This window comes from Canis aureus, chromosome 7, assembly GCF_053574225.1.
Source record: "Canis aureus isolate CA01 chromosome 7, VMU_Caureus_v.1.0, whole genome shotgun sequence".
NCBI classification, from domain to species: domain Eukaryota; kingdom Metazoa; phylum Chordata; class Mammalia; order Carnivora; family Canidae; genus Canis; species Canis aureus.
Genome location: NC_135617.1, coordinates 7011269 through 7026541, shown reverse-complemented (window position 1 = coordinate 7026541; position 15273 = coordinate 7011269). Strand labels below are relative to the sequence as shown.

The following is a 15273-nucleotide window of genomic DNA, read 5'->3' as shown; positions in this document are numbered from 1 at the left end:
CCACGTCGGGCTCCCGGTGCATGGAGCCTCCTTCTCCCTCTGCCTCTCTCTCTCACTGTGTGCCTATCATAAATAAAAAATAAAAATTAAATAAATAAATAAATACTGAATACTAATACATACATACATACATACTGAATACTAAGGAAAGGGCATCAGTAGTCCTGTGGCAACATACCATTTGTGTGGCACACAAGGCTAGATAAGACAATTTGTCAGCATCTACATGTTTTGATGAAAACTTTTTCTAAATTTTTATAATATAATCAGAGAAAAATTTACAAAGATATTTTAAATATATCAAATACTAAATTTGAACAAAACTTTTAAATAAAATCTTTTCAAATTTGTTTTTTTTTTTTTAAAGATTTATTTATTCATTCAGAGGGAGTGAAGAGAGAGGCAGAGACACAGGTGGAGGGAGAAGCAGGCTCCATGCGGGAAGCCCGATGTGGGACTCGATCCGGGGTCTCCAGGATCACACCCCAGGCTGCAGGCGGCGCTAAACCGCTGCGCCACCGGGGCTGCCCAATCTTTTCAAATTTGTAATGAGAAAAGTTGGCTCCATGAACATAACTTAAAAAATCAGCTTTGATTTGAAATGACTTAGTTCCTGATTAAAAATCTAATTTTTAATGATAATCTGAAGAAAACTTGAAATTTTTAATAGCTACCATCTTGTGTGAACAAGAATCCTTATTCACGTAGGAAATGTTAGAAAATTTTTCCCTTCCATTCATGGGGGACTCTGTTAGTAATTTGTGCCAGCCTTGTCATTAGGACAATGAGGGAAGATGGATGAAATAAGAATTAGGCGAACTGCCGAAACAACCCCAAATCTCAGAGGCTTACCAAATAAACGTGTGTTTCTTGCTCACATCACCATCTGGTGTAGGCTGACCAAGTCACTGCCCATGCGCTCCTTCACAGAAGCAGGCTCTGTCCCCCTTGTGCTTCCACCCTCCAAGTCCTCCGGACCCTTCTGTTCACCCTGAAGATGCGTAAAGGATGTGAGGATTCTGTGGGCCAAATCGAGAAGCCATGATCACTTTCTTTCACATTCCACTGGCCTGAACCTGATCACATGGCCACACCTAAATGCAAGAGAGTCTGGGGGACATGGTCTAGTTGAGGGCTAGCCCAGGATGGGGACCCAGTAGACTATCCCCAGCTTGGACAGAACCTCAAAGGACTGCATGCTAGAAGTAAGCATGAACCAGAAGTCAACCAGCCCTCTCATGGACTTTGCTCAGATTCAGTGAGCTGAATAACTTAGAGTCCTTCAAGCCTTGAACTTGGATTTTTTATTCTACAAGTATTTCTTTTCAGAGATAAAATCTAATACACAAAGATAACCAAACATACGAGGACACGAGACACCATGGTGGTGAACAAACAAAAAGAATAAATAATAAAATCAGGAACTCCAGATATTTGGAATTATGAGTCCGTATTTTAAACAAGCTCACATATTCAAAGAGGTTTTTGTTTGTTTGTTTGTTTTTTAAGCAAGGCTTGGAAATATAAGTGTAGGGATCCAGAGACTATAAAAAGAGACATACCGGCTTTGGGAAAGAATCGATAAAAAATTCTAGACCTGTGGGCAGCCCAGGTGGCCCAGTGTTTTAGCGCCGGCTTCAGCCCAGGGCGTGATCCTGGAGACCCAGGATCGAGTCCCACATTGGGCTCCCTGCATGGAGCCTGCTTCTCCCTCTGCCTGTGTCTCTGCCTCTCTCTCTCTCTCTCTCTCTCTCTGTGTGTCTCTCATGAATAAATAAATAAAACATTAAAAAATTCTAGACCTGCAAAGCACAATAACCAAAATAACTCACTGGATGGGTTTAAGAGTAGACCAATTACAGCCAAGGAGAAATACAGTGGACTAGAACGTAGGTCAGAGGAAACTGTCTACAATGAATCGTGAAGAAGTGAAAAAAGGAAAATACAAAAATAAAAGATAAAAGTGAGGGAGAATATGAAGTTTACTATAGGTTCCCTTCGAGGACCAGCAGAAGAGAGACCCAGCATGGAGCAGAGGGCAGAAGAGAGACCCAGCATGGAGCAGAGGGCAGTGTACACGTACAGATGGACTGGGTACTACTGTCTGGCATTGATTCGTGGCGAAGAGGGATACTGAGAGCACACTAATCATCAAGCTTGCATGGAGGAAATTGCTCAAGTTAAGACATGATCTAAATGGGAGTATTTCAACCTGGGCTGTGACGTGGGTTTTGACGTCACTAGGCCTTCCCTCTGGGGAACTCTGGTGCTTGTCTGCAAGAGCTAACTTTGAACTATCGGGAGATGCTACCATTTACCCCACCCCCAGTCTCTCTAGCTACCCTAGGGTGAAGAAGCGTTAGTTGAAAGTAACTATCTAACTAAAGTCCAGTCTTACCCCAAATATGAAATCCTTTATGCTTTTGTCAGACTGTAAAGGAGAAAATATATGTTCAGCCTTGTGTTTTATTTTTCTTCTTAAATGTCCCTGAGAAAATTCTACAGAATAAGAACACCTTGGGGGAAGAAACTGTCCGTGACAAAACTCATGTTATGAGTGATAAGATGCTCATTATAAAAATGACATTCCCCCCCCCGCCAAAAAAAAGCATTATTGTTTTTGCTGTTTAAAAGTAATACAAGTTCAGAGAGCAGGGGGCGGGGTGGGGGAAGAGAATCAAAAAGTATAATAAAAAAAAATCATCTTTTATACTCCACCCAAAGAGGACTGCTGTTAACATTTTGGTCTATATATTCCTAGACTTGTTCTACATACATGCTAGGATATACAACAGACGCTTGCGCCAGCTAAGGAAGAGTGGGATTTTTTTTATCTTGTAGGTAGTTTAGTTGTTTTGGAGACAATGGGTATAAAAGAAGGAGCAAGCCGGCTTCTCGGGCTATATTGTGTTTTATTCATTATTCATTCACTAATTCATTCAGTAAATATCAAGCACTTCCAATGTGCTGGGGTAGGGGCCGTTCATTCTGTGGGCCCGGGGCCTTCTACCACTCAGGGTGCTAAGTAACCAAAAAAGTGAGAGGGACAGGCCCGAGACACTAATTTTGTCATCTATAAATATGACTTCATGGAGGGCCAAGGTGTCTGGCTGGCAGATATTTCAGTGGCCCAGAGACAGCAGGAAGGACCAAAGGAAGTGGCTTCTACCTCCTGAGTACAAAGGCAGAAGCAGACTGGAGTCGGTTAAACTATTTGCTTGTTTAGGTGGCCTAGGCTCGTGAGCCCAGAAAGTGGTTATTGGATGGTTAATAAAAGAATAGCTACTGTGCATTAAGTATCTGACCGTTGTATGCCAGAGGGGTACGATGCATATATCATTTCATCTGCTTTTCACACAAACTCTGTAAATAACATTTCTTGAGCACTTAATGTGACAGCCACTCTCGTAAGATTTTACATGCGGTCAATATAGCGAAGCCTCAGGACAAACCTGAGACCTGTCCTGCCGTGATCCCCATTCACAGATGTGGAAATGGAGGTTCAGAGAGATTGCTCAAGGTCACATGACTTGAAGTGACAGACCGATGATTTCAAAGTGTCTAACATGTCTCTGCCCACAGTTGTTTAACTTGTTTATGTAATTTTTTAAAATAGCGTTTTTGAGTAATAAGAAAACCCCCAATCTCTCACCCAAACCAATCCTGAAAGTTTGTCACTTCCTGGATACTTCAACATCAAAGTCAGTATAAGAAAACACTCGTTAGATACCTACTAAAAACTTAGTATTTAATATTAATCTTATTGGAGCTGGTTTCCTTGGAGAAAAGACATCCTTTTTCAATTAATACATTTCATTCTGTCTATTTTTTTTTAAAGATTTATTTATTCTGGGGGGAAAGAGGGAAAGGAAGAGTCTTAAGCCGACTCCTTCCTGAGCATGGAGCCCAAGGAGGGCCTCGATCTCACCACCTTGAGATCACTACTGAGCTGACACCCAGAGTCGAATGCTTAACTGACTGTGCCACCCAGGCACCTCCATTCTTACATTTTTAAAGAAAACAGTAATGTGGTGACCTCTTTTGTGGCCTGCACTGAGATTTCTTTAGCAAAGAATAACACTTCCTTTTTTAAAAAAAATTTTTTAAAGATTTTATTTATTCATGAGAGACACAGAGAGAGAGCGAGAGAGAGGCAGAGACACAGGCAAGAGGGAGAAGCAGGCTCCACGCAGGGAGCCCAACGTGGGACTCGATCCCAGGACTCCAGCATCATGCCCTGGGCCGAAGGCGGCACTAAACCGCTGGGCCACCCAGGCTGCCCATGAATAACACTTCCTAGTATTAATGATCTTTCTATGTGTGTGTGTGTGTGGTGGTGGTGGTGGTGGTGGTGGTAAAATAATACATAGTGTAAAATTTGCCCTTTTAACCATTTTTAAGTGCACAGTTCAGTGGCATTAAGTACGTTCACATCGTTGTGCAGCCATCACCACTGCCCATTTCCAGAACTCTCCTCATCCCCAACGGAAACTCAGTATCTATTAAAAAACAGCAACCCCTCATTGCCCCCCATCACCATTGTTTTTAAAGGAGATAGACAACTATATAAAGCTTAATTTTCTTTACGTGAATGAGCACATAATTGTTTTAGGGATGCGAGGGAAGGGGATACTTGCTAATATAATGGCAAATGCAGAACCTACTGACAAAGGTATATAATTTGTAAAAATAGCTGAGTGAGCAGAATCCTGATTTTCAGTTGCCCTAGGCACTTCAGGGCTCTCCTGATGATGATTTTCCTTGGGCATGTAGTTATACTGATAGAAATCACAGCCGTGCATAAAGAACGAGTTTAATTATACATAACTACATACCTAAGATGAGCTCGTACATTTTTTTTTTACATATACTTTCCGATTTGCAAAGATGAGACACTACATTCTAACTGATCTCAAAAAAGCAGCGTGTGTCCCCCTCAGAGCCCCAGTGTGTCTCGTGGGAGGAGCTTCGCATTCTCACTCCGAGAGGCCTGTCCTGCTCCTGTGGCCCCCGCGGTCCCTGCTGTGACCCTGAGGACTCGCAGATGCGCCAGGACCCATCGAGGGTTCGAGGGTTCAAGATATAGCCAGGGGTGGAGCAAAACTAACCCGCGCGACTGAGAGTGACACTTCGCGTCCCCAGCTCGTCCGAGCTGAGCCCGATCATTGGAAATAATGGACGTGAAAAGCGGCCAGAGTGACCCGAGCGCCCGTGGGTGCCCCAGGCACTGTGCTGGGTGCTTTGCACATGTCGTTTCGCGTATCGCTTCACAGTCCTGTGAGCTAGGAACCAGCCCCCCATTGCATAGAGGGAAAACCTAGGGAAGAGAAAGGTGCTGGGGCTTCCCGAAGGGGCACCGTTAATAGGCCACAGGCCCAGGAGCGACTCCGGGTGTAGGAGGCCTGGCAGCGGGCTCCCTCCTAGCCCAGGGCTGAACAGGCTGGTCCGCCCGGCCCAGCGCGTCGGGAGCCTCCGCTGAGGCCGGGCTCTGGGCCTGGAGGAGAGGCTGCCCCGCCAGGGAAGGGAAATGGGAAAGGCAAGGGTCCGCCTCCCCATTTGTTACCTGGTTGGTGAGAGGACGTGGGGGAGGGACATCTTGGAGCGGACTTCCCGAGGAGGAGGAGCCCGTCATCCCTTGGCCCCCTTGGCCCCCTTGGCCCAGGCTCTGCCGCTGCTGCATCCTCCGCAGGGCTGCGCCCCTCGAGGGAGCCACTTGCCCAGAGCGTCACTCTCTGACTTACCCCCCCGCCCCCCCAGCTCCGTGAGAAGCCTCTTTCCCCGAGTGTGACTGGTGTGAGGTGGTGGTTGGGAGGGCGTAGGCGTAAATAGATGGGCTCTGCCGTGGGGATGGCCCCTCCCCTCTCACAAGTCCCCAGTTCCCCCAGGAGCATAGCCGTAGCTGCATTTCTGGAAGAACAAGTTGCGATGCAAGTGGCTCCCCACGTGTCGACCTTTCTGGACAGTGTTGATGGGTTCTGCTAGAAATCGAGGTGGCTCAGCTGCCTGTGTCCCAGGGATGGGTCCTGGTGCCCAGGAGCTTCCAGAGGCACGTCAGGGTAGCTCCTGGCCCACCCGGGCCCTGGTCTCGCCCACACTCCAGCGGGGCCAGAAACACTCATCCACACGCAACTTCAGATGAAGAGAGGTTAACGCTTCCTGGGACTGTTCCTAACCCCAGAGACTGTGTTTACAGGCAGTTTTCATAATTTTCATGAGTTTAAGCTCATGTTGCAGGAACAGGTGCCTTTGCATCGTAGGTGGGGCCTGTGTGGATAATCTTGTGAACCCCGAGCGCTGTACCCTCCTCACGTCAGGAGGGAGCATGCTGCACCCAGTTACGCTCCAGGTCTCTGCCTCTGCTCACGAACCCCTCCTACAGCAGTATTTCCCGCAGAAGTTAGCAGCGTTCACTGCATTGCACCTGAACAGCTGTACTTCCAATTAAGTGAAAAATATTTTCTGATTGTTTCATACTGACACATAGTCTTTGTTTCAAAATGATGACACAGGAGTTGGCACGCTGTTAAAGATCGCTCCATCGAACAGTAGCCACAGTTTGTCGCTCCATAGGATTTGTTGGGACATGTTTTCATTTATGTCTTATGAATAAAATGGAAGACTGGGTTTAGGACAGGGACCTACAAGGCACCAGGTGAGGTGGCTTGAGATATTCTTTCACTTCCCACCACACTCTTGTCTTCTCTCTTGCCCCTTTTCTTTTTTTTCGTTTTTTTTTTATAATAAATTTATTTTTTTATTGGTGTTCAATTTGCCAACATACAGAATAACACCCAGTGCTCATCCCGTCAAGTGCCCCCCTCAGTGCCCGTCACCCATTCACCCCCACCCCCCGTCCTCCTCCCCTTCCACACCCCCTAGTTCTTTTCCCAGAGTCAGGAGTCTTTATGTTCTGTCTCCCTTTCTGATATTTCCCACACATTTCTTCTCCCTTCCCTTCTATTCCCTTTCACTATTATTTATATTCCCCAAATGAATGAGACCATATAATGTTTGTCCTTCTCCGATTGACTTATTTCACTCAGCATAATACCCTCCAGTGCCATCCACGTTGAAGCAAATGGTGGGTATTTGTCGTTTCTAATGGCTGAGGAATATTCCATTGTATACATAGACCACATCTTCTTTATCCATTCATCTTTCGATGGACACCGAGGCTCCTTCCACAGTTGGGCTATTGTGTCCATTGCTGCTAGAAACATCGGGGTGCAGGTGTCCCGGCGTTTCATTGCATCTGTGTTTGGGGTAAATCCCCAACAGTCTCTTGCCCCTTTTCTACGTCACTGTTACAATTACAGCAGACACCGTCCTTAGCCTACAGTGACAACACTGCTCCATTTGGTCAAGGTGCCCTCCCCCCCCAACCTACCACCTAGATCAGACTGTGACGAGAAAAAGAGGGATTTTCAAATTCAGGGCAACCAGAATTGGCTTTAGTCTTCTAGTCCTTATTTTCATTCTACTTACAGCCACTTGGAGCCAGTGACTATCTGGAACTGTCAAAGAATTTTGATACAGTATTTTTACGAAACATTCCACAATTTACGCTAGCAAAGAGGACACAAGCTCGGAGATTCATAACTCTCATTGACAACTTCTATGATTTCAAGGTAAGTCTGTAGTACATTTTCCCAAGACTAATCATTTTGGACTGTGGAGCTAGGTTGCCTGGAGTCCTGGTTTATTCTCTGTGCCTCAGTGTCCTCATCTACAAATTGAGGAAAATAGTATTTATTTCAGAGAATTATCGAGGGCAAACTATGCTAATCCATGAAAAGCACTTAAAGAGACGCCTGGCACAAGCCAAGTGCTGTATAAATAGTATCGGTAGTAGCAGGAAAAGTAGTAGTAGTGTAAGGCTTCCGTCAGAAGACACTGTGAGGTTAATGATGCCATCATTCACCTCGACATAGCATGTGCTCACTCCATGATGATGTACAACAGATGCTTATCTAGACTGAGTGCTCAGTAAATTCACGTGTTACATGAATAAATGATTGGACTGAAAAAAATAATGGTCGAACAAATGAGTGACTAGAGACCATCCTCAGTATTGGAGCTCTCTCTCCCTGTGACCCAGAAACCCTCGTGACTAGCATTGCCTCATCTTGTTTCTTTTAGCCATGTGTTTTCGCATGAGTTGCAGAGCCTGTGTCCGTTCCTCAGAGGCCGTACAGCCACTGAATAAAGAATGTGCCTTGGGGTCAGGCTGTCCGCCTTGAGGACCAGCTTAATCTCTTCGAGCTGTAGTTACCTTCTGTAGAAAAAAGAGGGGGTAATAATGGTAGTTATTCCATGTGGCTGTTGTAGGACTAAATGAGCACGTAAGGCCCTCAGAACGTTGTGTGGCATAGAGCCAGCTTTCCATGAAGGTGAGCCACAATTAATAGTATGTATCTGTAGGGCTCCTGGGTGGCTCAGTTGGTTGAGCATCAGACTCTTGGTTTTAGCTAAAGTCATGATCAGAGGTCCTGGGATCAGGCCCCATGTCAGGCTCCACGGTCAACAGAGAGTCTGCTTGAGATTTTCTCTCTCCCCCCCTCCAACCATGTGCGCCCACACGTGCTCTCTCTCTCTCCCTCATAAATAAATGAATGAATGAATGAATAAATAAATAAATAAATTTTTACTATAGTATATATAGTAAAAGTATAAGTACAACCTCAAAATAGAGTTAAATATTATTTTACTGTTAGATATCATTCCCCCCCCCCCATTGTACAGGAATAGAGCAGTGATTCTAAAATTGAAGGGATTTTGCGGGGAGGGGGAAGGTACCAGAATCCACTGAGAAGAGGTGAGATTTTAACATTTCATTCGTTCATGCATTCAGCAGCCTTTCTCATGCCAAGTGCAGTGTTAAATGCTAGAAATTCAACGACAGGCAAAGCCAGATCTGGTGCCTGCCTTCATAGAATGTATAGTCTAGCGTCAGAGAAGCATTAATCAAGTATCCACAGAACTAAATGTAAGTCACCCCGGAGGGCTGATCTCTTGGAAGGATTGAGAGAGGAGAATGGCGCTGTGCGTGTATGGGGGAGAGTAGACCGATCTTTGTCGGGGGTAGGGGTGGATCTGGGGAAGTCCTGCTGAGGACCGCCTACATCAGAATCCTCTGGGCTACTTAAGATCCATGTTCCAGAGCCCACCCTACCCCCAGCCCAGTAAATGAACCCTAATCCTAAGGAGGTGGGTATGAAAACCTGCATATTCACAAAGCCCCCCAACTGCTTCTTAGAAGTGCTGAGAAGTGATGCCTAAATTCCAATGCTGGGGGGCCATTTGCAGCAAAGGCCCTGTGGCAGGCCTGAGCACAAAGGGCAGCTAGTTTGGCTCAGGAGCAGTCCTGAGAGGAGCCTGCCATAGTGAGTGACATCTAAATATGCCACACACTCCCAGGGCGGCGGCATATGTACTCAGGGAGGCAGGAGAGGCAGGAAGTTGGGAACACCAGAGCTCAGGGATCAAGTCCTGTCACTTCCCAGATGCTGCTCTGAAATAACCCTGTGGGGTCCTGAATGAAGCCTGGAGGTGGCCCTCCATTTTTAGAGGGCTCATTCTTCAAGAAAAATGGTAGAGGGGCATTAGTAGGTGGTTCTTAGAGTAGGAGGTTTGGTAAACTCTGACTCGATTACATGGAATACCTTAAAGAAACCGATGGCCCCCATCTCCCCCTCCCTGGTCCTATTTCACCCCCACTGTCCCACTTCTTAGTTAATGGGAAGGAAGAGTTTTGTGGCCATACGATGGAATACCAGAACCTCTTTCCTAACATTTGCTTTAACTGGATCACACATTTCGCATTTATGTTCTTTTTTTAAATTTTTTAAAAGATTTTATTTATTCATAGAGACAGAGAGAGAGAGGCAGAGACACAGGTAGAGGGAGAAGCAGGCATCATACAGAGAGCCTGACGTGGGACTCGATCCAGGGCCTCCAGGATCACGCCCTGGGCTGCAGGTGGTGCTAAACCGCTGCGCCACTGGGGCTGCCCATATGTTCTTTTTTTTTTTAAAGAACAGTTGAAATTCTTATTTCAGAAATTGGGAGCATTAAAACAGACATTAGGGATCCCTGGGTGGCGCAGCGGTTTAGCGCCTGCCTTTGGCCCAGGGCGCGATCCTGGAGACCCGGGATCGAATCCCACATCGGGCTCCCGGTGCATGGAGCCTGTTTCTCCCTCTGCCTGTGTCTCTGCCTCTCTCGCTCTCTCTGTGTGACTATCATAAATAAATAAAAATTAAAAAAAAAACAAAACAGACATTATTCTAGAATGTATTCATGGAAATTTGTGAGATCAGGGTATTCCTATCTCAATAATGAAAAGTGTCATTTGTGATTAAAAAGAACGTACAAGAGGAGGTAGAAAGTGATCCGGATATGGAAAAACTAGTCCCAAATGTCGATACATTATTTTAAAGCATTGGCATAGTTGTTTAAATAACGATTTTTAAAGGGTAGCCGTGAATCCTGAAAACAAATTCAGGACTTATTAATATTAAAATTCATAATTTCACAAAAGCTGTTTCCAATGTATGATCACATATGTGCACTCACTCAGACACTTGCGTAATCAAGAAATATTAAGGTCAAGCTCAGTCTTTTGAAGACTGTCTTGGTAGGATGCTGATATAAAGGTAGGTTCTAGAAATTCAGGGTCTAATTAGCGTAGCGATGCCCTGAGCTTAGCAGTCACCTGTGCAGCGCATCCGGGGACCGTCTTCAGTGTGCACAGAGACAGGTGTACCTATCAACCCCTGGGTGTGATGGGAAGACCACTGGGCTTCGAAGTGGGGGACCAGAGCTGGTATCCAGACCTAAGGGTACCCGATAAAACCTTAGCTCTCCCCTCTAGCTCCCTACTTTATAAGATGTTACAAGCTGTGTGGAAATATTCTGAAAAGGGCCCTGCAGTTTAAAAATATCACTTTAAAGAGACACAAAGTATTCGAAAAAATATGAACATCTTAAAAGCAAAAATCTAAGCTCCCTGTGATGACAAACAGAATATTTATTTTGTGAGAGATTTGTTCTGGCCTTTAACTTGCAAAATGTGCGGAGTAATGCTCTTTACTCATTTTCCTGTCTTTCAGGTGCGCGTCATTTGCTCTGCATCGACTCCTATAGCGAGCTTGTTTTTACATCAACATCATGACAGTGAGTTGGAGCATAGCAGAATACTGATGGATGATTTGGGGCTGAGCCAGGTAGGCAATATTAACATAATCTCTTTTTATTATAAAACAGCCTAATTGTTTTTGATTTTATACGTGGCTGCATTTTGAGGAAAAACACGGTGTATGTTTAACCATTGATTTGCTGTTTTCTTCTAAAGTCAATATAGCGGACTTTTGCTCAGCATCACGAAATGTAGAGAATATAGTCTTAGAGTGCAAGCAATCTTCGTGATCATTTTTTGCATATAAGGAAAACCAGAGAGGTGGACCAGTGGGCCCGTGGTCACACCGCTGACTAATGGGGGGCCAGAGCTGGACACCTGGGCACCTGTGTCTGGGCTCATTCTGCGACACCATGCTGGTTCTTCACGTCTACTGGATCTGCAGAGTGTAAAATACAGTATCCAAGTATGTGGGTTGGCTCTTCCAGGACCATGGAATGCTTGGCATAGCCCTTGGCTTAAAAAGAAATCCATTATTCATCCGCCAACCTCCATTCCATGAACATTTAAGGAGCACCCGTGGTGGGGGCTCTGGGGACACGCTACAGAGAACCAGCCCACACTGGCCCAGTTCTCCTGGAGCTTGGGGTCTGGTGATTTGCCACAGGCCAAACAGAAATGATTTTACATTTCCTTCTTAAGTAGAAACATTACAGGGCATATTTCTCAGGAGTTGATCTATTAGTTAAAATTTTACAGCTGGGCAGCCCCGGTGGCGCAGCGGTTTGGCGCCGCCTGCAGCCTGGGGTGTGATCCTGGAGGCCTGGGATCGAGTCCCGCATCGGGCTCCCTGCGTGGAGCCTGCTTCTCCCTCTGCCTGTGTCTCTGCCTCTCTCTCTGTGTCTATGAATAAATAAATAAAATCTTTAAAAAAATAAAATAAAATAAAATAAAATTTTACAGCTATCCGTAAACACCTCCAGAGTGAGCGGAGCCCCATTCTTCCAACCCCAAAAGCGAAAGGCCATTAGAAATGAGGAAACAGTACCTTACTGACCCGAGGAGAAATTCTGCATCCTTAGGAGTTTGGAGGAAATGAGGCTTATAAGTCATTAAAAGGTGAACATGCAGGGCAGCCCCCGTGGCCCAGAGGTTTAGCGCCACCTTCAGTCCAGGGTGCGATCCCGAGACTCCCCACGTCGGGCTCCCTGCATGGAGCCTGCTTCTCCCTCTGCCTTTGTCTCTGCCTCTCTCTCTCTCTCTCATGAGTAAATAAATAAAATATTTTTTTAAAAAGGGTGACTGTTCAAAACATGACTACCTAACTGTATGTGTAGAAATAAAGTGTTGCTTATGAACCATATACTGGGACCCTTCAAAATCGTGGTTTCTCCAGGAGCAATACGTATATCCAAGTAATGTCTTCTGCCATTTGAAAGAATGTCCTTGAGGGGCTCTATCAGGCCAGTTTCTAAAGTTCCCTAAATCACTGGCTCTTCCATATTTCTCCCTAGGATGAGGGTTCAGATATAGGGCCAAGCCAGCTCAGCATATGGGACTAGTGATGTAAGAAGAAATGAGAGCTTGTGGCCACAGGGCCATGCGGTCTTGCAGTGGGTCAGCCAGTGATGCACGGACTAAGGAGTCCAGAAGTCTTCTCTGAAGTGTGGTACAGATCCCTAAGGAAAGAGACAGAATTTCTCTTTCTCACTTATTGGCCACAAGCCCATGTTGGTATCACCAGTGCCAGGCTGTTTGCCCGCCTCACAGAGGGATCCCCAAACTTAACTCTGGTTGGCAGGATCAAGACCAAAAAGGCAGCCCTGCCTTCCCAAGTAGGCTCGTTGGCCAAACCTCTGGGCCTCCTGTTGGGAATGCGGGCCTGCCTCCGGCTTCCTCACTCACCAGAGCTACTGTGTTTCGGTGTTAACTTATTTCTGCTGGGCCTTTTTTGGAGAAAGAATTCTTTTTCGGTCTGACATGTCTTTACCTCAGGTTTTGCAGAAAATTTTCATCACGCAACAGCTTTCGTCCTGCAAACATTTTCATATTTGGATTTTGGGGTATTGTTTCAGCTTTCATCATTCTTCTCATGTTGTCCCTGTTGTTTTCTCCCTGGTAATTTGTTCCATCTATGGAATATTGGTTTAAATTAAGTTGATTCTGCAGTCTAATTTAGGAGCCCATATATGAAAAAAATGTATAGAACATTTTATAATCTAAACCTAAAAAGAGAAACCTAAAAAGTTGTTTTAAACCTGTCCTTAGTTCTATAAATGGTGATTTGTGGTAGTTTTAATTGGTGCTGGGTTGTTTTTTTGTTTTGTGTTGTGTTTCGGTAACCAGGACTCAGCAGAAGGACTCTCTATGTTTACTGGAGAAGAGGAAATCTTCGCATTTCAGCGCACGCTTTCCCGACTCACAGAAATGCAGACTGAGCAGTACTGGAATGAGGGGGACAGAAGCAAGAAGTAACCATCGCTTTTGCTTGATTAAAACTCTGGACAAATGATTACGGCAGGGAGAACTCTTTATTATGGGACTTGAAGGAATCATTTTTCTCATAATTAATTATGCACTTTGTGCTCTGGACCATTTTATCTAAAATTGCTGTCAAAGATGGAGTGGATTAGTAAGTTAAAACCATTTTTATAGGTTTACTTTTTGCCTATTTATTTGATTTTATTTCTGCACCACAAAATTAAAGTTATCACTCAAAGATTAATGTAGGACCAGACATTTTGGCTTCAGATAAGCCACCTGAAACACACACACACACACACATACACACACACACACACAGTTAAATGCAATGTCGTTCTGAACATCTCTGAGCTTTGGCTACATGTTGATACAAACACATCTTTTATGAGAGGGAGAAAAAACCTTACATTTCAATACAAAGCAAAGCAACTTTCCGATTTTAGTATATACTAAAGAGAACAACAACATTTTAGGACACGGGCTTACACGTGTGATTTGGGGGGGCCATAAATCCTACTAAATCTCGTAGGCCTTATGACAGCATAGAATAAGGAGCAAGGGTGTCAAATTCTAATCGACAGGTAGATCCTGCAATTCTGAGGGCCAGTAGGAGGACAGATACCAGGAAGATGGGCCAGTGAGAGAGTGTCAGGAGGGGACAGAGTCCTGGACACCGAGCAGCGCAGCGGAGTGAACTCTGCTTCACCTGAGGCCAGCAGGACCCCAGTAGACAGGCAGCTCCTTCCCACCGCTCCTGCATTTGCTCCGGCTCCAGAATGACACTCCCCACCCTTGCCTCTGCTTCTGTGATGAGATGGACTTAATAGTAAATAGGGAAGAACACTTGATGAACCTTAAATAAAATCTGACTTGTCCTTCATTGAGGTCATTCCTTGATTTGTTCAAGTACATCCTGACTTGGCTTTTATCACAGAAGGGATCTTAGTTGAGGCTGTTATGTGAGTCTGAAGCCCTCTTCAAGAAGAAAAAGACAAAAGGAAAAATGTGAAATCTACCAAATATCGCAAAAATCAGATATTTTTTTGGGGGGGGGTAGGCACAGCCCAAATAAAATGGTTACAGTTGTCAACACAGGTAAGCTCTTTGAATCTGTTTAATTTATAAATTAATAATCTACCCACATTAGTCTGTTTTAGACACTAACCCAAGTCAAGCAGATAGATGGATAGGGTACCTGAGTATAGAGAAAAGTTTAAATCATGGCATCTGAAAATTAAATGTGGGTTTAAAAGCCTTGAAATTTCCTAAAATTGAAATACAGTTGACACAATATTACTTTAGTTTCAAGTGTACAGCGTCACTCAACAGTCTGTACATTATGCCGTGTTCACCACAGGTGTAGCTGCCATCTGTCCCCACACGCAGTGTTGCAGTATCACTGACTGTATCCCCGGTGCTGTGTCTCTTATTCCCGTGACTTGTACGTTTCCATAACTGGAAGCTTGTATCTCCCACTCCCCTTCACCCATTCCACCCATCCCCTCTCCCCTGGCAGCCATCAGTTTGTTCTCTATATTTATGGATTTGTTTCTGCTTTTTGGGGTTTTTTAGTCTGTTTTTTAAGATTCCACATGTAAGTGAAATCGCATGGTTTTATTTTTTTTCCCTCTGTCTGACTTATTTCACTAGCA

At 44.9% G+C, this 15273-nt stretch overlaps 1 protein-coding gene across 4 annotated transcripts in view; it reads left to right on the top strand.

Moving 5' to 3' along the window:
* The window catches only part of AFG1L (AFG1 like ATPase), a 202605-nt gene extending 188104 nt beyond the window's left edge, over nt 1-14501 (top strand). Inside the window, exons 11-14 of one of the 4 annotated variants that reach the window (XR_013382891.1) lie at nt 7488-7628; nt 11112-11225; nt 13484-13769; nt 14203-14501. Coding sequence is in view for 2 of the 4 variants with exons in the window: in XM_077902862.1 (XP_077758988.1) it covers nt 7488-7628; nt 11112-11225; nt 13484-13612 (384 nt within the window). In the remaining 2 variants the exon portion in view is untranslated. Of the gene's footprint in view, nt 1-7487; nt 7629-11111; nt 11226-13483 lie in introns of those variants that run through there. The other 3 variants (XM_077902862.1, XM_077902863.1, XR_013382892.1) reach the window with 3 other exon arrangements.
* Nucleotides 14502-15273: the final 772 nt, after the last annotated feature.